The sequence below is a fragment of the Balaenoptera ricei genome, chromosome 8 (genome assembly GCF_028023285.1).
Source record: "Balaenoptera ricei isolate mBalRic1 chromosome 8, mBalRic1.hap2, whole genome shotgun sequence".
NCBI lineage: Eukaryota > Metazoa > Chordata > Mammalia > Artiodactyla > Balaenopteridae > Balaenoptera > Balaenoptera ricei.
In genome coordinates, this window is record NC_082646.1 from 107130246 (window position 1) to 107151848 (window position 21603).

At 48.1% G+C, this 21603-nt stretch overlaps 1 protein-coding gene across 4 annotated transcripts; it reads left to right on the plus strand.

Annotated features, from left to right (window-relative positions):
- Positions 1-6181: 6181 nt before the first annotated feature.
- Positions 6182-19965, plus strand: DPF2 (double PHD fingers 2). Of its 4 annotated transcripts, XM_059931974.1 has the most exons (13): positions 6229-6311; positions 7161-7229; positions 10807-10967; positions 11347-11454; positions 11781-11944; positions 12789-12881; positions 13061-13139; positions 13647-13688; positions 14700-14837; positions 14965-15093; positions 15246-15358; positions 16234-16315; positions 18660-19965. In XM_059931974.1, exons 2-13 carry the CDS (start codon positions 7171-7173, stop codon positions 18734-18736), a joined length of 1245 nt encoding a protein of 414 aa, XP_059787957.1. In that variant the 5' UTR covers positions 6229-6311; positions 7161-7170; the 3' UTR covers positions 18737-19965. The 4 variants fall into 4 exon arrangements, with proteins under 4 accessions (XP_059787958.1, XP_059787960.1, XP_059787957.1 ...); XM_059931975.1 differs by lacking the exon at positions 7161-7229 and having other exon boundaries at positions 6182-6311; XM_059931976.1 differs by lacking the exon at positions 13647-13688.
- The last annotated feature ends 1638 nt before the right edge of the window (positions 19966-21603 follow it).

Sequence of the window (21603 nt, forward strand, 5' to 3'; positions counted from 1 at the left end):
AGGAATTTCCCTCTTCAACTTGGATAGTGCTATACGTATCCTACAGATACCACCCCCCACAAATAGGAGGAGAAGTTGTCATTGGACAGCCAAAAAAATGACAAGTATGCCACGGGAATTCCCTGGTGGTCCAGTGGTTAGGACTCTGCGCTTTCACTGCTGTGGGCCCAGGTTCAATCCCTGGTCAGAGAACTAAGATCCCACAAGCCTCACGGCACAGCCAAAAAAAAAAAAAAAAAAAGACAAATATCCCTACAGTCCACTGTTTTAGATGTCTAACATCCATGCATGTCCTTATTCTAGTATTTACTCTTAAAAATATCATAGGTATTATTTTATATTTTATATATATATATCATCCCTGGTATAATACATCTATGCCTCTTTCTGTCCAAAATACATTCACTCATTTCCCAAAGGGAGACAACTCACAATCTTGTCAGTGATCACATCCACTTCCAAGTCCAGGATTTCGAGATGATGTCCATCCCCCCTGCAATTCCTTTAACAGCCCATCTCAATATTTTGCAAACTATAAACTATACAGTAAAGTTAATTACCAATATACCCTATACACAAGAGTGGAGAGAAAGAGGGAAGAATGGGAGAATTAAAATATATAAAAAATACACTTGACACAGCAAGAGAAGACATGTATGTAGACTTTTCTACAACAAAGCTTTGTCTGGTATGAATAACCTCCCTTCTTCACTACCCAGTTCTTGATACCTTTGCCTTCAACCTGCATCTTGCCTGTTCAGGGTTCTTTACCAAGTGACATGTCCTAAATCTTCTTTTCTAAAGAATTTGAGCTCTTGGTGGATCTCCCTGTACAGACACTTCCCTGAAACTTTTTATTTTGAAGCATTTCAAACCCACAGAAATATTAGAAGGACAGTACAGTGTACAGCCATACACCTTCATCTAGATCTGCCAGTTACTACCATTTTGCCTCATTTGCTCTATCTCTTTAATATAAAAACTTTTTTCCTGACCTTCTGAAAGTAAGTTGCAGACATCATGACACTTCAGTATTTATTTCCATTGTCTTTCTTTAGCTTGCTTGGGCTTTATTTGGCTTCTGCAACGTGTGAATTCGTGTATTTCATCATTTTTGGAAAATTATTGATCACTTTGTCTTTAAATATTGCCTCTACCCCCTTTCTTTCTCCTTACCCTCTGCGACTCCAATTAAATGTATCTTAGATCTCTCTATATATCCTCTATGTTTCTAGTCTAATTCTGTATTTTCTCCTCTTTTGTCTTCCATGCTGTATTAAGGACAAGACAATGTCTTCCTATGTATCCTGTAGTTCACTCATTCTCTCTTCAGCAGTGCCTAATTCGCTTTTTCACCAATTTATTGTGTTCTTAATTTTGGTGTTGGTATTTTTCAGTTGGAGGAGTTCTATGTGGTTCTTTAAAAATTCTGTTGTGACACTTCTTAATAGAAATTTGTTGCCTGCAGATATTTTTACACTTGTCTTTATCTTCTTTAAACACAATAAGCAGTGTTATGTTATGGTCGGTATCAGATAATTCCAGTATCTTAAATCTGTGTGGGTCAATCTGCTTTCTATTGTTTGCAGTCAGTTTTTTTTTTTTTTCTTTCTTAATTTTATTTATTTTTAGCTGTGTTGGGTCTTCATTGCTGCACGCGGGCTTTCTCTAGCTGCTGCGAGCAGGGGCTATTCTTCATTGTGGTGCATGGGCTTCTCATTGTGGTGGCTTCTCTTGTTGCGGAGCACAGGCTCTAGGTGCGCGGGCTTCAGTAGTTGTGGCTCGGGGGGCTCTAGAGCGCAGGCTCAGTAGCCGTGGCACACGGGCTTAGTTGCTCTGCCACGTGTGGGATCTTCCTGGACCGGGGTTCAAACCCGTGTCCCCTGCGTTGGCAGGCAGATTCTTAACCACTGCACCATCAGGGAAGCCCTGCAGTCAGTTCTTGTGCAAGGTTTCTTGTTTCTTTGTGTGCCTGATTATCTTTGACTAAGAGCTGGATATTGTATCTGAAAAAGTATTTTCAGAAATAATTTGAGGCCTTGGATGACAGTACACTCTTTCAGAAAGGATATTGCTTGGTCCCACATATGCTTCTTTCTGCTAGGTGACTAAGGGCATTATAAGGATGGGTCCACTTAATCCAAGTTCAAGGCTTGAGCTTCCCTGGACCACCTGGATAATATGATTCTGGACGACTAGTCCACAGACGTTAGGACCCCATCTTAAAGTGTGTATGTATTGGTAGTAGGGTATCTGACTTCTACTTTGGGCGGGCTCTGTGTTTTGACTTTGACCTTCCCCACCAAAGACCACCAAACAACAGCTTAGCTTCACAGTTATATCTTCCAGATCAGTAAATGTCCCCAGGACAAAAATTGCCTTGAATTCTGGGCTTACAGCTCTGGGCTTCAACCTCTTAAATGTTAGCTCAGGAATTCTTCACTATATTACTAGCTTGTCAATGCTTTTAAGTTTTTTTTCACTTCCTCTGTTTTTTTAGTTTGTATTCAGTGGGAGGGTTGGAATTAAATACCAAATCAAGTGGGCTTCCCTGGTGGCGCAGTGGTGAAGAATCCACCTGCCAATGCAGGGACACAGGTTTGAGCCCTGGTCTGGGAAGATCCCACATGCCGCGGAGCAACTAAGTCCATGAACCACAGCTACTGAGGCTGCGCTCTACAGCCCCCGAGCCACAACTACTGAGCCCGTGAGCCACAACTACTGAAGCCCACGTGCCTAGAGCCCGCGCACCGCAACGAAGAGTAGTCCCCACTCTCTGCAACTAGAGAAAGCCCGCGCGCAGCAACGAAGACCCAACGCAGCCAAAAATAAATAAAGAAAATAATTTTTTGAAAAATATCCAATCAGGAGCCTGTCTCCCTGAATGTAATTTTTTTTTTTTTTTGGCCGTGCAGCTTGCAGGATCCTAGTTCCCCCACCAGGGATCGAACCCGGGCCCTCACAGTGAAAGTGCTGAGTCCTAACCACTGGATTGCCAGGGTATTCCCATCTCTGAATGTTATATTAAGCAGATCTCCTGGGTTTTGTTTATATTTCTCCCTGCCCCCACTGGGTAACAGCAATCCTATTTACCCTAGAGAATTAAAATCAGTCACCCCAGCCAACAATGGTACCCACTTTTTACTTTGCCCAGTGGCAGGTGGAACTCAAAATAGCCCACTGGCAGTCTCAGATCCTAATTTAGAGAAAACATTTTTGTGCCCCCTGGTGGAAGCATTCCTTCATTGGGTCCTAAAGGCTCTAGATCAGCCAGAGCCCAGAGCGGCAGGAACAGAAAACAAACATTTTGCAGAAGAGTCATTAGTTGAGATTGCAAGAGGCTGCACCCCGACTTCCACTCCTTGGTTCCTGTCTGTAAGAGTAACACTATATATATATCAGTCACTGGTTCAGAGCATAGGGAGTAGCTATTGTTCAGTGATGGAGCATTTCTTAAAAGAATCCTAAAAGAATCGAAAGCCATTGGTGCTGGGCTCATAAACTGCCTTTCCAATAATAAAGAACTAGCCTACTTATCATTTCTAGTATTTTTTATTTAAAAATTTTTATTGAGACATACCTACAGAAAAGTGCACAAATCTTGTGTAGGTCAATGAATTTTTACAAAGTGAATAAACCTGTGTAACCCAGATGAAGAAAAGGAACATTACTAGCCACCTAGCGCCCCCCTCCCCCCTTGTTATTATCTTCCACAGGGAACCACTTTCCTGACTTCTATCCCCATAGGTTAGTGTGTCTGTTTACATAGCTTGATATAAATGGAATCATACGATATGTCCTCTTTCAAAATTGGTTTCTTTTATTCAAATATTAAGTTTTTTGAGATTCATTCGTGTTGTTGTGTAGCAATAGTTTGTTCTTTTCAATGTTGTTTAATCCACTCTAGTGCTGTGGGCATTTGGGATGCTCCAGTTTGAGGCTATTACAATTAATGCTGTTGTGAGCATTCTCATACAGGCTTTCCCATATATGTATCCACGGACAGAACTGCTCGGTCATAGGGTATGTGTGTGCTCAGCTTCAGGGCTCGCATACTGTCTTAGACAGTTCAGGCTGCTGTAACAAAGTACCACAGACCACAGACATTTATTTCTCACAGTTCTGGAGGCTGGGAAGTCCAAGATCAAGGTGCCAGCAGATTTGATTCCTGGTGGAAGTCCACTTCCTGGTTTGTAGACGGCTGCCTTCTTGCTGTGTCCTTACATGGCCTTTCTTCATGGAGAGAGATATTTCTGGATCCCTTTTCTAATTAGGGCACTAATCCCATCATGAGGGCCCCACCCTCAGACCTCATCGAAACCTATTTACCTCCCAAAGACCCCACCTCCAAATACTATCACACTGGGGGTAGGGCTTTAATATATGCATTTGGGGGGCACAAACATTCAGGCTGTAAAGCATACTTTTGACTCCTGCTTTGGAGTCACCTGTGATACCCACAATCATTTGGGGGTACAAGAGTGCAGCAGAATTGTTGCTGGGTGTCCTTCCAAGCCGCTGATACCTATTCTGCAAGTTTGGTGCAGGGTAGGCAATAAAAATACCTCTCAACTCTCATCTGCCAAACATGATTTTAAGGCACAGTGATGGTAAGATGTGTCCTTATTCTGAAATATTAAAACGGGGGAGGGGCGGGGAATAGGTGCATCTTAGAATTGCTGAAATAAGATATATTACCAGGACCAAAGACCAAGCCCTGGGGGCTCTGACAGTTACAGGTGGAAGAGAGGATGGAGAGCCAGCAAAAGAGGCTGAAGGTGAGCCTCGGTGATAGGATAGGATAGCCTCGTTGTGAAGGTGTGCCTGTGTGATAGGCGGACAGCCAGAAGACTGCATGTCTCAGAGACCTGGAGAAGAGTTTGAAAAAGAAGGGAATGGTCAATGGTGTCATGGGGGTTGACAGGCTGATAAGGACAGAGAGGAAATCTCTAAATCTGTTGAAATGGAGGTCGTGGTGTCTTTGTTAGAAGATGTTTCAATGAACTGGGGGAACAAAATCCCCATTAAACTGGGCAGAAAGAGACTTGGAAATAAGTCAACAGAGATATGGAGTATAAACAGAATATGTGTTTTTATAGGGTGAAAAGAAATGGGGTGACAATCAAAAGCAGAATGGGCTTAAGGAAGGGCTCTGATTTTTTTAAAAGAGGATACTAAGCCATATTTGTAGACGAATTTGCGTGATTCAATAGTGAAGGAGAGGACTTCCCTGGTGACTCAGTGGTTAAGAATCTGCCTGCCAATGCAGGGGACACGGGTTCAAGCCCTGGTCCGGGAAGATCCCACATGCCGCGGAGCAACTGAGCCCGTGCGCCACAACTACTGAGCCTGTGCTCTAGAGCCCGTGAGCCACAACTACTGAGCACACGTGCCACAACTACTGAAGCCCGCGCGCCTACAGCCCGTGCTCCATAACGGGAGAAGCCACCGCAATGAGAAGCCTGCGCACCTCAACGAAGAGTAGCCCCCGCTCGCCGCAACTAGAGAAAGCCCACATGCAGCAACGAAGACCCAACACAGCCATAAATAAATAAATAAAATTTTTAAAAAATAGTGAAGGAGAAATAAATGGTACAGAAGATAGTTGCAGGAGGGAAGTTCTTCATGGAGGGAACGAGCTTGGGAGTAGGAAGCAAGGGAGAAGAGGCGGGCATCAATTAAGTTGGTGGCTTGATATGGTGGCAGGAAGGTGGGGGAACTTCTGTCAGACCCCCAATATTCAGGCCAAAGATCTGCCAGGTTCTGGGAGCTAATTTCCCCCTCCCTAAAATGGGCACATGTTTGGCAGCCCAAGTGGACTGTTCTCTCCTCTTACCTTCGGGTACCCACCAACCCCTGGCCTGTAAGTGAGGGTAAAGGGTTAACCACGAGGTTAAAGAAAGGTCTGCGAGGTAGCAGGACGCATGAACTCTATCTAGGCCACCTCTGGACCTGCCAGTTCTCACCAACCTCTCACCTTCTCATTTTTGGACGGGCCCAGACCCTCCCTCTCTCCTCCCACTCCACCAGGTGGAAGAGGGAGAGCTGGAGCAGGAGTCTCGGGACGCGCGCCTGTCTTCGTCGCGCCTGCGCACTCGTCCCTCGTCTCCCTGGCCCCGGAGACCCGGCAAGTAGCTCGTTCTCCGTCGCTCGCTCTCGGGCGGGCGCGCCCGGGCGGCGCCTGCGCAGAAGGACGAGGAAACTGGTTCCCCGTGCGGCCCCAGCGCCTGCGCGCTGCAGGCTTCGGGCCTCCCGGCCTGAGGGAAAGGAGCCGGGAAGATGGCGGCTGTGGTGGAAAATGTAGTGAAGCTGTGAGTGGCCGTTTCGATCTCTCCTAGGCCGGGAGGTCTTGTAAGGGGCCTGGGAGCAGGGGACGGTATGGGAAGGGACGAGGCGGAGAGAGGGACGTGCCCGGGAAGGCCTTGTCGCGACTCCTAGTGGGGAGGGCAACAGGAGACTCCGGAGAAGACGTTGCGCTTCTTTGGAAACTTGTGGAGGCCCTGAGGGTGGCCCACGGGAGCCCCTAACGGGCAGCCTCCCTGTGGGGCTATGCGGTCTGGGCGCTGCCTTCATGCTGAGGGTTTCCAGAGTATGGCGCCCTTGTTGCGTACGAGAGACGGTCCCGGGTTCGCTCCCGAGACGCCTCAGTCTGGGGGAGCCAGGCGGAGGGCGGACCCGGGAGTGGCCCGGCCGCCGACCCCTTCTCAGCGGCTGCACGCAACCGGCCCTGGAAGAGCAGGCTCGGCAGCCCTGGCGCTGTTAAGCACTCTGGGCTGTTTTATTCTAAACAACCCCGTGATGTTCCGGGGCGGGGGGGAGGGGGAGCGGGTGGTCCTTGAGTATCAGGTACCCGAGACCAAAAATATTCTTGGGAAGAATTTGTTGAGGAGCAGATACAGAGGGAAAGAACTTCAGGGAATAGGGCCTTTGCGCCACCCAATCCCAGCCATCCAAAAGCGGGCATTGGACGGACGCGGTCCAGGCCGCCCTGCCGCCCAGATGGGCATCTAGGCCGCCCGTCTTCGCTCTGCAATACTCTTGGGCTGGGTAGATTTCGAGCAAGGTTAAAGTTAATGGTTGTTGGGTAAATGGAGAATGGCCTGTTAGCTGTGAGTTAAAGATGCCTTGGGACTTGATGTAACCCAGCCTCCTCCCTGCAGAAGAATCTGAATGAATTTTGCAATGGGTTCATGCCCCCCGTGGGCGAATACAGCAAGCTCCTTTAATGGGTAAGTTTGGCTGACTGCAGAGGTAGGAAAATTGAGAGCTGTCTAGGTGTCTAGTTTTGGATTTTGACTGAATGACGAGGTAAAGGTTTGGGAACTCTTCTAAAGGACTCACAGCTTCTCATCTGTCTTTGTGGTGGGCTGAGCCCCACTCTTCCCAAGAGCCCTTTTTAAGGGTACATTTGCTTCTCTCCCTCCCCCTGCCTGGAGCCTTTTCTTTGAGAATGCTTTCCCACTTCCATTAAGCTAAGTGCCTTCTCCTTCTCCTCTTGTGGGTTTTTTTTTTTTTTTTTTTAACTTGCTTTCAGCTCCATCCTGCTGCCTCTTTCAGCCACCCCCCCTCCCAACACTATTATCTTTCTCTCTGATCTGCCCACTCCAGTTTCCCCAGCTCTCTTTTCAAGCTGACATTTCCCTCAATTTAGAAATGATGCTGTTGATCTGCCATTTATATAGTTATCCTTCCTGACTCAGATGTTCTTTCTTTGTTTCCCTACCTTTCTCTTTGTTGACTCCCCCTGTCCCATTGTAAGGAGAGGTTTTACACAGGTTTCATGCTTCTCGAAAAAGAATCAAAGCTTCTACCTTGGAAACCTTACTGTACTGGGGGAATGTCAGACTAGCCTAGGTTTAAGAGTTATATGTAATGAGATTCTTTATGTTGGAAGACTTTCCTCTGGGAAATAGGGTTAGCAACCCTTTTGTGTGATGTTAGAAATGAGGGTTTGGCCATTTAAATAGAGCACGACTTCTTATTTCTCTTTAAAGAACTGTAGAGATCGTGAGGGTCACCAGCCACTGGTTCCTGAATACCAGTAATGAGAAACCAACTTTCTCCTCCTCATTTCTAGCTGCAGAGAGCTGTGGACCACAGTTAATACATTTCCCTACAGAACTTGCCCTTTAAGAAGGGACTTGCAGTCTTCCTGTACCATTCTCATCCTGGAAAGAGGTGCTTTTCTGGCGCTTCTCTTGATCATGGTGTGCCTAGTCTTCTGACAGCTGAGGTTATACATCGAGGTCAGGACTGCTAGCTCATCTTTTCTGACTTGCATCTTGTTCTGGGAGAAGAATTGCCCTGTTTATAAATTCTCTGTCCCTCCCAAATGTGGTGTCAGAATTGAAACAATCTTTAAGGGGTCTTACTAGGGCAAAATAATAGTATAAAATAGCTATGGTTGCTGACTGGTTTTGAAATCCTCTGAGTTAGGTAACGAGATCTGGAGAATGATGTTACCTTGAAATTTCTTGAAACAGGAGCCTTAGATTCTTAAGAGATCCCTCTCATTCTCTCTTGCTCTAGCCTCATCAGATCCTCTCTTCCTCCAGCTGGTGTTTCATTCTCAGCTCTCTTACTCATGAGACAGTTTGCCCCACCTTCCGAAATCCCACTTAACTCACAAGAGCTTTGATAGAACATCTCTCATCCATCCCCCCCAGCTGTTTCCAGCTTCCTTGTTCTGACTTTGCAGCTCTCAGCCTGTCTAGCCCTTCCTTCCATTTGACTTACAGTGTCAGTGTCAATTCCCATCAGTGGAAACAAAGGAGCTGCTGCACTCAGCCTTGTTTATCCAGTTTTCCTCTGTTTAGTGAGGACATGGCTGCCTCCTAAAGGCGAGCAAATATGAGCCTGTTCCCTTCGCTCTACTCTCCAATACAGGATTCATGCCTACCTCAAATTACAGTCATTATGGCTCATTGAATCAAGCCAGGCTGTCTTGTGGTGTCACAAGATGTGTGTGCAGTGTGTGTCTTTTTCGGTTGCTGGGAATGTGCTAAGCTGTGCCTAAGTGGTCTATTGTGGCTGCCCAGTGAAAGCCCCCCTCAGATTCCAGAGAAGGGTTTGTTGCTGTAGCTTGAGTTATGGACATAAACAACAGAGGACCTCGGTTCAGCTTCTCTTGCTAGGAGTCTCCCTCTTGTAGAATATGTCAGAGCTTATCTAGTTCAGCCTCCCCAGTCAATAGCATAGGAACCTGGGGTCCATGTAGGTTGATTAAATGTCCATGTTTATGTGGTGACTTGCAGCCAAGCCAGGTCTTTTTACTCCTTAGTCAAGATGTTTCACACACCATCATGGGTACTGAGGATATTGTGGGAAAAAAATCATCTCTGCCCTCATTTTGTTTATTTTGAGATTGATTGGATATATAAATGTGAATATAGTTAAAGTTCCCATACTAAAGTACTTGTTAAACCCTGAAGCATGAGAACAAGATTGGTTCTATATACGTGCTTCTTAATTTATTTACTTTTATTTTTGGCTGCGTTGGATCTTCGTTGCTGTGCGCAGGCTTTCTCTAGTTGTGGTGAGCCGGGGCTACTCTTTGTTGCAGTGCGCGGGCTTCTCATTGCGGTGGCTTCTCTTGTTGAGGAGCACAGGCTCTAGGTGCACGGGCTTCAGTAGTTGTGGCTCGCGGGCTCTAGAGCGCAGGCTCAGTAGTTGTGGCGCACAGGCTTAGTTGCTCTGTGGCATGTGGGATCTTCCCAGACCAGGGCTCAAACCCGTGTCCCCTGCATTGGCAGGTGGATTCTTAACCACTGCGCCACCAGGGAAGCCCATACATGTGTCTTAGAACCAGATAACTCCTGGCACTGTGCAGTTTTGCAGCTTTTTAAAGCACTTTAAAAAATCAGATTTCAAATTGAATCTTTTGAGTCCAAGAAGTTTCTTTCCTAAAAAATTTGATGGTGTGAGAATGGAGAAGGGCCTAGGATAGGCCTTTGAGGAAACAGGTTTTGTATCAGTGTAATGGTACTCAGTAGAAAGTAGTCTTCGAGAGTGTTCAAGTATTTTCTGATGTTTTCCATTGATTGTAAAATTAGTATATAAAATTAGTTAGTTGGCTAAGCACCTAGTTTAAAATTCAGAAGATATAAAATGGCACATAGGAGAAAGTCCCCTAGTCACCTGGTTTTTCTCCTTGGAGGCCTACAGTTTCTTTTCCACCAATTGGCTACATAAATGGTGGCATCCTATAACACTCCTCAGCCCTGTACCTTTTTTTTTTTCTAGTTATCTTGGAGATTGTTTAATGTTAGTACACGAAGAGCTTCCTTCTTTTTTTTTTTTTTTTATGGCTAAGTAGAATTTCATTGTATAGTTTGTATAGATAGAGTTTGTATAGAGTTTGCTAAATATAGTTTCATAAGTCCCCCAGACCTTTTTGAGCTCTTTTCTCATTTGTAAAAAGGAGCTAACCTCTGCTTCTCAGAATCCTGAGGGTTAAGAGAAATAGTATCTTGGCTAGCACAGGGTTATACTCTTGAGAGGCACAGAATGAACATTATTTTCTTCCCCTCTTTGTGGGTTAGACTAAGGTCCAATTAGACACATGATGAAATCCTGTGTTCCTGACGGTAATTTATTTGTAAAGTACCTTTCCTCGTAATGGCTTAGTGAAGGGGCTTGGTGTCCCATGAGGCAGAAATGGTAGCAAATAAAAGCAGAGTGACACTCTCCGAGTCCCTTGAGCCTTCTAGAGAAGCAGATGGCAAGTGAAAGGGATAGCTCAGCACCAGCCCAACACATACACACACACACACACACACACACACCTGATCTTTGTCTTTCCCGCAGCCTTGGGGAGCAGTATTACAAAGATGCAATGGAGCAGTGCCACAATTACAATGCCCGCCTCTGTGCTGAGCGCAGCGTGCGCCTGCCTTTCTTGGACTCACAGACCGGAGTAGCACAGAGCAACTGTTATATCTGGATGGAAAAGCGACACCGGGGTCCAGGTGAGGGTCCACTCAGGAGCACAAGGAGGAAGAAGCTTCCTCATCTTAGGGGATGAGCAGCTGAAAGGGTTTTCCTTACTGCCTTCTACCCATGGATGATTATAGTCTTCCCATGATTAGAAGCCCAGGGAGGATGAAGCGTCTCTGTTTTCTGCAGGGCTGCACTGCGGAAGCTCTTGTTGGGCTTCTGGAGAGCTGTGTGTCAGCCAAGGCCTCTGAGCTTACATCTCTTTTTCTTGTCCCCACCCCGTCCCCAGGCCCTCACTGTCCACATTCCTCCCTTGTTCTAGAACTCAGCCAGGGCCTACTCATGCAGAAAGTGTTTGGTATTATTTTCTAGGGTTAGGTCTTGACTTCTCTCTCTTTTTCCCTTCCACAGGATTGGCCTCTGGGCAGCTGTACTCCTACCCTGCCCGGCGCTGGCGGAAAAAGCGGCGAGCCCACCCTCCTGAGGATCCAAGACTCTCTTTCCCATCTATTAAACCAGGTAAAGCGCACTCCTCCCTGAGCAGGGGCATAGCCTGCTGTGTAGTAGGAGGCCTGCCAATCACCTGTTACGTACCAGGCCCAGTGCTAGATCCTAAAGATACTAAAACGAATGGGATGTGATTCCTTCTGTAAAGAACTCAGTCAAATGGAAGAGACAGGTAAACAGATAAGTTACGGTGCCAAGTGAACCACGGTGTCTTGGTTCCTGGGCAGCCAGAGACCAGAAGACAGTGACTGGCTAGTGGCTGGTCTAGCACTTTAAACACCCGGAGAGGTCTGCTTTCAGCCCTTCTGAGCCTCGCCTCCTCCTGGCCTTGCCTGCAGACACAGACCAGACCCTGAAGAAGGAGGGGCTGATCTCTCAGGACGGCAGTAGTTTAGAGGCTCTGTTGCGCACCGACCCCCTGGAGAAGCGAGGCGCCCCAGATCCCCGAGTTGATGATGACAGCCTGGGCGAGTTTCCTGTGACGAACAGTCGAGCACGGAAGGTACAAGATTAACACTGTGGTTAAGGGAACTTTGATGGAATTCAGTCTCCTCTTCATCAGAGGCCACCCAGTAATCAGAATAGAAGTAGAAGCTGTGGGCCTGGAGGCAGCCGCCTGGAGTTCTGTTCCTGCTCCATTCCTTAACGAGAACTTCATTGTTACCTTCCAGTCTTTCCTGCTCCTGTCCTTCTAACTACAGACTCTCATTCATCTTCTGTTGCCACCAAAGTTTTTTGGTGCCTGGGGTTTCATGGGTGATGCAGACCTGGTCCCTGCCAACAAGGAAGATAAAACTGTACATAAAAATAATAAGAGCTAAAAATATGCCAGGCACTGTGCTAAGTGCTTTTCCATCATCTTCTCCAGTCTCTACAACCTTATGAAATAGGTATTGTTGCCCACTTCACATATAGGGAGGCTGCAGCAGATCAGTGAAAAACAAAAACTTCCCACCAGGCCACCCAAGTAAGCAGGAAAGCTCTAATTTAAATCTGGGAAGTGAGGTGTCGGAAGGGAACCACCACTAACATGCACCTAAGGTGGCAGATCAGAGGCAGGAGAGGCCACAGCTACTTGGGGTATCAGGGAAAGTTTTATGAAAACATGGGGTTTGATTTAGCCACTTGGAGATGATGGGAAAGGCATTCCAGGCTAGGGGAGCAACATGAAGAGAGGCGCAGAGGAAGGAGAGCCCAAAGCACTGAAAGAACAGCAGTGAGGAGTGAGGCTGGAGTGGATGGACCAGGTCACAGAGGAGGCTGTGGGCGGCCTGGGCCCGTCCCATCGTGGGGGAGCTTTTGGATGTTCCTTATTTCTGCCCATCCTGATCTTCCTGTCCACTCAGCGGATCCTAGAACCGGATGACTTCCTGGATGACCTCGATGATGAGGACTATGAAGAAGACACTCCCAAGCGTCGGGGCAAGGGGAAGTCCAAGGTGAGGGGCCAAGTGCTACCTGCAGCCTGGGGGCTCAGGTAGCCTGCACAGTCCCACTGTTTTATTGCCTGTTGTTGCCATTTTCCCTCTTGAGTGAGATTAGCAGCCAGCTTCCAGGAGAGTCTAACTCCTCAGGCCTAGACACCTTATTAAGGGCATCTTTTTGCTCTTCTTCACAGGGTAAAGGTGTGGGCAGTGCCCGTAAGAAGCTGGACGCTTCCATCCTGGAGGATCGAGATAAACCCTATGCCTGTGACAGTGAGTGCCTCACGAGTGGGTGGGTAGTCCTTGCCTTGGACCCAGCTCCTCAGGATATGAGAGGAGGGAAGGTTGTGTTCTTGTTCAAAGTGGTAAAACAAGCCTGGACTCTTGTCCTGCCTGCTGACTGGTTCCCTCTGAGATCCCTGAGAGGCCCTGGCCTCCGCTCCATGGTGGGTGAGCCCTGCATGCTCTGGGGGAGATTGCTGTCCTCAGGGTGGGGGTACCCCTGAGGGGTGCACACAGCAGGCAGGGTTGGCCTCAAGTAGGTGGCATCCAGGTCTGCTGGCCCCAATCAAGTCAGGGCCCCAGGAGTCCAACACTGACTTTTTCAATGTCTGTTCTCTCTCCCCCTTTTCTCTCTCTTGCCCCACTTCTGTCCCTCCACCCCGGGAGCACCATCACCGCTGGGGTTTCTCTCTCGTTTGCTCCGCTTTCCTGCTGCTGCCGCACCTGTCTCAAGTGTATCAAGGCCTTCTTCTCATGACTTTTCTTTCTGTCTTTCAGATAGTTTCAAACAAAAGCATACCTCGAAAGCGCCCCAGAGAGGTAGCTCTCTCAACTTTTCAGACTTTTGGTTTTCCTATCCCTTTTTCCCTCCTCCCTTGTTCCTGCCTTTCTCATCTGTGATGCTAGTCTTAAAGTCTCTGGAATGGCATGGGGATAGGAGCGATGGACCTTCTACTGTGCTCCGCTCCTCACAGTCCTGGAAGCTGCCTTTACCACTGCTTGTCTCCCACAAAGTTGCTCCTAGGGCTGCTCGGGCCCACTGCATGGGGTGGCTTCAAAAGCATTACAAGGAACCCGTTACAAACAGATCCCTCTGCCCCAAAACGGACACAGAGTGGTCAGCTAACGTTCCCCACCATCCCGCCACCCCCTCCTCCCATCCCTTCCCTGTTCCTTTCCTGCTGCCCCCTGCTCTTCTTGGTATCACTGCTCAAAACTGAGATGCCTCATGGGGATCTGCTTTCCTTGCTGGTTGGGGGCCGGGGGGGTTGGGCAGGGCACTGATGTGGGAGTGTCTTTGAGTTTCTTTGGGAGACGGCTACCCCAGCAGACTCAGTTGGTAGGTTATGCCCAAGAGATCCACCCCCTAGCTCCCTTATCTGGGCAGAGATGGGCTATGTTATATATGGAGTAGCATGAGCCTCCTTCATTTACTGAGAGGTAAAAAAGTTCGGAGTCTCTGCTACCTTTCCTCCTTCCTGCCATATTGCAAGACTATAGAAATTTCCTCTCCCTCCTGACCTGGAGCTCCCCAGACTATTCCCAGGGCAGGCGGTGATGGGGCAAGGGCTCAGCCTCCCAGACAGCCTACGTGGAGGAGTAGAGGTGGCCATGGGCTGGGGTTTAGTAGGGAGAAGAGCCATGGAAGCTGGAGAGCCCCAGGCCTGATGTTCCTGGCCAAGGGGAGGCGGCTGTCACTAAAGGCCTGTCCCTGAGCACAGCTGATGGGGGTGATTACCTCTGCCTCAGGTGGAGCCCACAGCTTAGAGGGGCAGGGATGTGGCACTCTGGGATCCTGACACCTTTCTCTGCAATCTTCTCCGCGCTTAGTTTGTGGAAAACGTTACAAGAACCGACCAGGCCTCAGTTACCACTATGCCCACTCCCACTTGGCTGAGGAGGAGGGCGAGGACAAGGAAGACTCGCAGCCACCCACCCCGGTTTCCCAGAGGTCCGAGGAGCAGAAATGTAAGCTGGTGTCAGAGGTGGGGCAAGCAGGAGTCGGCCTGGTTATGAAAAGCCCTCCCTGCCGGGATGTTGAGAGACCCAGAGGCCCACATGGGTATCATGAAAGTTCTTCCCTTTCTCCCTGTAGCCAAGAAGGGTCCCGATGGATTGGCCCTGCCCAACAACTACTGTGACTTCTGCCTGGGGGACTCCAAGATCAACAAGAAGACAGGACAGCCCGAGGAGCTGGTGTCCTGTTCTGACTGTGGCCGCTCAGGTACCTCCAACCCAGGGCCAGGGCAGCCCTAGCCGGCACCCAGTCCCCGAGGGGCTCGTGGCTTGCCAGCATCCAGTGGCTGTCACAGTCAACCAAGTCACCTCGCTTCTCCCCGATCTCCGGCTGCCTGTTTCACTTGCTCCCCCCCACAGGGCATCCGTCCTGCCTCCAGTTCACCCCCGTGATGATGGCAGCAGTGAAGACCTACCGCTGGCAGTGCATCGAGTGCAAGTGCTGCAACATCTGTGGCACCTCCGAGAACGATGTGCGTGTGTCGTCCCGTCCCCCTCCGCCCCCCGCCCCCAGCACGCTCCTGCTCAGCTTTTAACTGTACTTTCCACCCATGGGAACTTTGATTTGTTTGGCAGGTGTTCACTGAGTACCGACTTTGTGTCAGACACTGTTTTAGGCAATAAGCACGCTAAAGACAAACAGGGTCCCTGCTTTCATGGGGTTTACATTCTTGCGGGAACAAGCAGTAAGCAAGGAAATGGGTGACGTTTTTATGATATTCCATGAAGAAAATGAAACCAGTAATGTGGCAGAGAGTAACTGGATAACTGATTTAGATAGAGGTCTTTTCTGAGGAGGTGATGTTGGTGTCAAGGTTTGGATGATACAAAGGAGACAGTCCAGGAAGATTTGGAGAGAGAGTATTCCCAGGAAAGAGTAGCCAGCACAAAGGCCTAAAGGTGGACACACTGGGTGGATTGAGGCCACTGTGGCCAGCTGGAGCCCTCCTGCAGTGGGAGAGCAAGTAAAAGATGAGACTGGAAGGCAGGTGCCATCAGGTCTGAGAGTTTAATCAGGAGTGATGTGGTTTGTCTTACATTTTGAAAAGGTAACTGGCTGCTCTGTGGAGAACAGATTGGGAGGGAACAATGTGGAGGCCATGAGATCCGTTAGGTGGCTGGTGGCGTCCAGGTGGGATGACAGTAGTGACTCTGTCTGGGTGGAAGTGGACAGCAGTGATTTTCTGTCCAGAGGGTCCCATGTCTGTTCTTACTGCCATCTATCCTGCCCCTCCTGGAATTAGCAGCCGTGTCTGCAGAAGCCCTCCTTCCTACCTGTCCCCAGTGGCCCAGCTGAGGCCCATTAGTCATTCACCTCCCCCCTCCTCTTCCATCTTGCCTTCTCTAGGACCAGCTGCTCTTCTGTGATGACTGCGATCGTGGCTACCACATGTATTGTCTCACCCCGTCTATGTCTGAGCCTCCTGAAGGTAGGTTTCCCTGATCTCTTACTCAGAACAAGTATTTTATTAGTAACTTGGAAAATCACCTGTACGGTAATTGAGTTCTCATATCAGTGATACATTCTTTCAGATTAGGGAGTAGGCACATTGCCTTCACTCAGTTCAGAGTGCTTTCCTAGCATTGCAACTTTGAGGCTTTAATGTTTGTACATTATCACCAGGTAACAGTTACAAACACAGAAAATCGACAGCCTGAGAGAAAACAGATGCTGAGCAGAGAATAATTACCAGAAGGAGAGATTTGTTTTCCTCCAACAAGTCTAAGAAACTCAGTTCGTAGTTTGTCTGACGCGAGACTAGTTTTAGCACTCCACTCTCGACAGATGTGAGCATTCGTTTCTGCCAGTGTGCGGGCGAGGGAGTTGAACCTGGAGCCTGAGTGGGTCACTCTGGCCCTCCAGCAGTGCTTAACGATGCTTCAAGTTTATGGAAGGTCTTCGACAAAACCAGTGGTGACACCAAAAAGTGGCTGCCTCGCCGCAAGTCCTCTTCCAGCCAGCTGTCTGTGCCGAAGCCCCTCCTTTATAGAAATTCACAAGCTTACTCAGGAGGACACAAATGCCTAGTAGCTGTTACTGTGACAAAGGATGTGGGCCAGCATTACAGGCGAGAGAAAGTAGCTCGCTGTGTGATGTGGGCTGACTTGTAGTGTAGGTCAGACTGCTGTCACCCCCTAGAGAAGGAGGCCACTAACAAAGTCTGAGGGTCCTTTAGCAGCTGCAGGGGAGCACTCAGCTTTTTCATCTGTCATACCGCGTTTATAAGTTTCATCTGTCATGCCATGTTTGAGGAGAAGTAGTGTGTTTTTTGGGTTTTTTAAATCATAAAATATCAGTTCACAGGCACAATTCTACATTAACTGTAGAAAGGCTTTCCTAATGAAGTGCTGTCAGACACTGAGGTAGTGGAGAGTTGCAGGCAGCTCGCAGGGGGACCCCGTAGAACCATCAGATGGTCTAGGCTCTAGGTCAGGGGTTTGCAAACTATGACCCTCTGGCCACACCTAGCTGCAGCTAGTACATATAGCTCACAAGCTAAAAATGACTTTTACTTTTTTTTTTTAATTAATTAATTAATTAATTTATTTATTTATTTATGGCTGTGCCGGGTCTTCGTTTCTGTGCGAGGGCTTTCTCTAGTTGCGGCAAGCGGGGGCCACTCTTCATCGCGGTGCGCGGGCCTCTCACTATTGCGGCCTCTCTTGTTGCGGAGCACAGGCTCCAGACGCGCAGGCTCAGCAATTGTGGCTCACAGGCCTAATCGCTCCGCGGCATGTGGGATCTTCCCAGACCAGGGCTCGAACCCGTTTCCCCTGCATTGGCAGGCAGATTCTCAACCACTGTGCCACCAGGGAAGCCCGACTTTTACATTTTTAAAGAGAGGTCTTTTTAAAAAAAAGATGTGGCTGAGACTGTATGTGGCTCATGAAGCCTCAAGTAGTTAACGCTCTCTGGCTACTTACAGAAAAGCTTATCAACTGCTGCATATTTACCTTTGGGTCAGAAAGGATCTTACCTTTTTGAGAGTCACATATCTCTGAAGAGCTGATAAAAGCTGTGGATTCTTTCCCCCAGAATAATGTTCGAATACACATATGTACAATTATGCTTATAACTTCAAGGCATTAAGGGCTAATTTTGTTTCTCAAAAAAAGCATAGAAGAATCCAACCATAGCAAATATTAATAAACAAGGTATGAGCTAGTTATTTTTCTCATAAGGGACATTATTTCCTGTTTTTCTGTGAAACCAGACTTGGGTTACAACAAGTTGGGTCATCATAGTTGGCCCCCTTTCCTCTGATTGGGTCCTCAGCCTCTGCTCAGACACCTAGTGACGGTGGGGAGCCCTTCTCATCTTTCCGTGGTCTTCACAGAAAGCTGTCTTATATGGAATCAGTATTGGTTTCTCTAGAGCCTCTATTCATGATCTTTATTCTAACCTTCAGGGCCCTGAGAATGAAGTCTGGTTCTTCTGTAATCACAAGTTTAAAGCTTTTTAAAGCTTTAAAAAAGTTATCTCTACCCAGGTCCTCTTTAGTGATTCTGATTTAATAGGCCAAGAGGCGTCTGTATTCTGAAATAGGCCTCCAGGCGATTATTTCTTATATCTCCATTGAGAATTATTTTTCATGATATTTGGAGACCTAGAGTTCCTCCCTGCTCAGGATAACTGTGAAACTTTGCTACTGCAGAACATCTCCCATCCTACCTGTAGCCAATCCTGCTACTGGAGGTGAGGTGTGGGGAGTAGAAGGACAGCAGATGAGGATTGTGCGGGGCCCCTCCTAACCCCGTTATTCTTCTCTGCAGGAAGTTGGAGCTGCCACTTGTGTTTGGACCTGCTGAAGGAGAAAGCTTCCATCTACCAGAATCAGAACTCCTCTTGATGTGGCCACCCCCGATCCCCCATACATCTAGGGCTGTTTCTCTCCTGTTTTTCATACCCACCTTCCCTTCCTAATCTCTTTCACAAGTCCAGAGAACCTCGGGGAGGTCGTGCCAACCTGCCTTTGGCAGCAGCAAGCTGAGGTGGCAGCTCTGACCGCCTCTGGCCCCAGGCCCTCAGGGAGAACGGAGCGTCACACTGCCCCAAGGCATACCTGTGGGCCCAGCTTCTCACTGTTCTCCATGAAGTGCATTCACTCTGTCTGCCTCGGGCCCCGGCCCTGGTATTCACAGGGTTCAAAGCGTGTCCTCTGAGAAAGAGTGGGAGAGCAGCTCTCTTCTCTCAGCTCTGCCTCCACTCTGGTCCCCAGGGTTTCCCCTTCCCCTGGAGGTGAGCCAGGCTGGGGCCTCTGCCAGAGCAGCTGGGAGTGAGAACTGAGCAAGCTTGCAAGAAGCTTCCGGTGCCCTCTGTGCTGCTTAGCCTCACAGCCTCCTTCCCCCAGAGTAGCTCTCTGCGGCTCTCTGTTCCTGCTACCCAGGATCCTTTGCCTGAGCCAGGATGCTCTTGGTCACCCTCCTGGCTCTATCCCATTCCCACCACCCCACGCCACGGGGAGTAGCAGCTTCACCTGATTGTTCCTTGTGCTTGCCTGGCTCACTGTCACGGGCGCTGGTCTCTAGTGACTGAAGCATTCCCCACCCTTGTTATTTCCTGTCTTCTGCCTCCCCTCCTTATTCCCTTTGGTTTTGTGGGGAGAGGGGAAGCATTAGGGGGCCAGGCCAACTGCTTGGGGGCCACAGGGAGATGTTGGATAATGTGCCTGTTTTTTAACTCGATGAAAAAGCCTACCTCCGAAACCCCCTTTTTGTTCTTCCTGGACCTGGGCATTCAGCTCCTGCCCTTAACTGAATTGGGAGCCTCTGCCTCCTGCTCTGTGTATCCTGGCTCCTGGGTGGTGGGGAAGCCACGTAGACATCCCTTTCTTCCCTGGCACACTCGCTAGCAGCTGGTAAGGTCTTCGCACCCTGATTCTTCCATTTTCTGCCTGGTGACACATTAAGTAGTGTGGGGGGCGGGGACAGTCCATGCCAGGACACCCTGGAGTGTCCTTCCCCTTGGCTGTGGGCAGGCCCTAATTCACTGTCATTTTGGAGTTGAGGTGTCTTTTTTTTTTTCTTTCTTTAGTTCCTGTATTCTAAGCATTAGTACAAATAAACATTTTTACACAGAGCCCTCTGTTGGATTGTTTATCTCCAGACTCCCTTTCCTGGTTAAGGCCACTACATCCTAAAACTTTCTTCCTTAGGACAGTGGCTTTTAAATGTTTTGAAGCATAGCTTTTACCCCAAATTAAAATTTTTGCTTAACCTCAATAGATTAAGTTGATATAAAATTGGGTATTTGTTTTAATATCTTATGTAAATTAGGTTATAACAATTTTTTTATAAAGAACAATGAAGTTTTGATTAATACAAAATTTGGGTTAAAAAATAACGTTAAAATCCTGTTTATTTCTGTATTTTTGTTGGTTTGGAGGAAATTCTGCTGGATTTGTATATGCAAGTGGTGACAGGTTTGTAACAGTTGACCTTGCGATTTCAGATACTTAAAAATAGGTCCAGAAGCTTGATTATAATGACAGGAAAATTAATGACATCACAGTGAAACACATGAAACCTTTTTGTACGAGTAACGAACATGAGCAGAGAGATACCTCAGCCTTGCTTGCCTGACGTACTTTCATTGTATGCAGCGTGCGTGAACTCAGCCCATGGCGCAGCGCTGCGGCCTTCCTCCAGGCATATATACACGTACAAAAATGTTCCCTTTTCCTGCAGCCGTTTTAAAGATTTGAATCAGTTATGAACCCCCTGAAGTATCTTTAAGGTTTTCTGGGACAGTCTGAAAGCCACTGTTTCCTACTGAAAGGTGTGGCCTAGGCCCTTGTGTTCAGTTAAGTAAGCAGGGTGCTCTAGTTTGGGAACTGTGTTAGGGACAACACCGCCCCCATCCTCGTGCCTTTACATGGAAGTAGGCCTGGAGCAGAGGGAGGAAAGCAATGACATGATCCTTGGTGGTTCAGTAGTCTAAGGCCAGAACAGATAGACGAAAAATGTAAGAAATGAGAATGCTGATGAGGACACTAGCAGGCATAAGTGAGAGGAAATTTGGAAAGTTTGCAGGAGGTGCATTTAGGATGGCATACAGCAGGATGGAAGAGGGATCAGGATTGCGATGGGAAGGGAAGCTGTGAGAAAGGGGACTCATCTGTGGCCCCAGCCCTCCAATCAGAGCTGTGAAGGGAGAGGAAAGCAGGCTAGATCTGAATGGGGAGCACTAGACCCCAGGTTAGAAAGTCTATATTTGATTGCAAAGAACTGAAGGCTACCAAGGAAGGGAATAATATTAAATCTTGAGTTTGGGAACTAGAATCTTGCCAACAGGTACCAAAACTAAATAAAAATTAGTCTTTGGGACTTCCCTGGCTGTCCAGTGGTTAAGACTCCACGCTTCCAATGCCGGGGCACGGGTTGGATCCTTGGTTGGGGAACTAAGATCCCGCATGCTGCGTGGCATGGCCAAAAAAAAAAAAAAAAAAAATTAGACTTTTCTCACCCTAAACCAGAACTGGCCCCAAGCAAGTAGTTTATTGTAGCCGGGCTGATAGACGTGAGGCCACTGCTGTCCATGGTAACATCTTTTGTGTAGCTTAAAACCTTCCATTTTTAAAAAAACCACTCGATGAGGGGTATTAGACCTGTTTGGCAGATGAGGCAGCTGCCTAGGGTCACAGCTAGGAAGACCTCCGGCGTTCACGCTGCCCATAGTCTCGTCAGGCCCAGAGGGCCGGGACCCCTGAGGCTGGCG

Excerpts from the sequence above, each read along its gene's own strand:
- DPF2 (XM_059931974.1), top strand. The coding sequence starts at position 7,171 with ATGAATTTTGCAATGGGTTCATGCCCCCCGTGGGCGAATACAGCAAGC. Across the intron at positions 7,230-10,806 it reads ACAGCAAGCTCCTTTAATGG|CCTTGGGGAGCAGTATTACA; the intron begins GTAAGTTTGGCT and ends TCTTTCCCGCAG. Across the intron at positions 14,838-14,964 it reads GAGGTCCGAGGAGCAGAAAT|CCAAGAAGGGTCCCGATGGA; the intron begins GTAAGCTGGTGT and ends TTCTCCCTGTAG.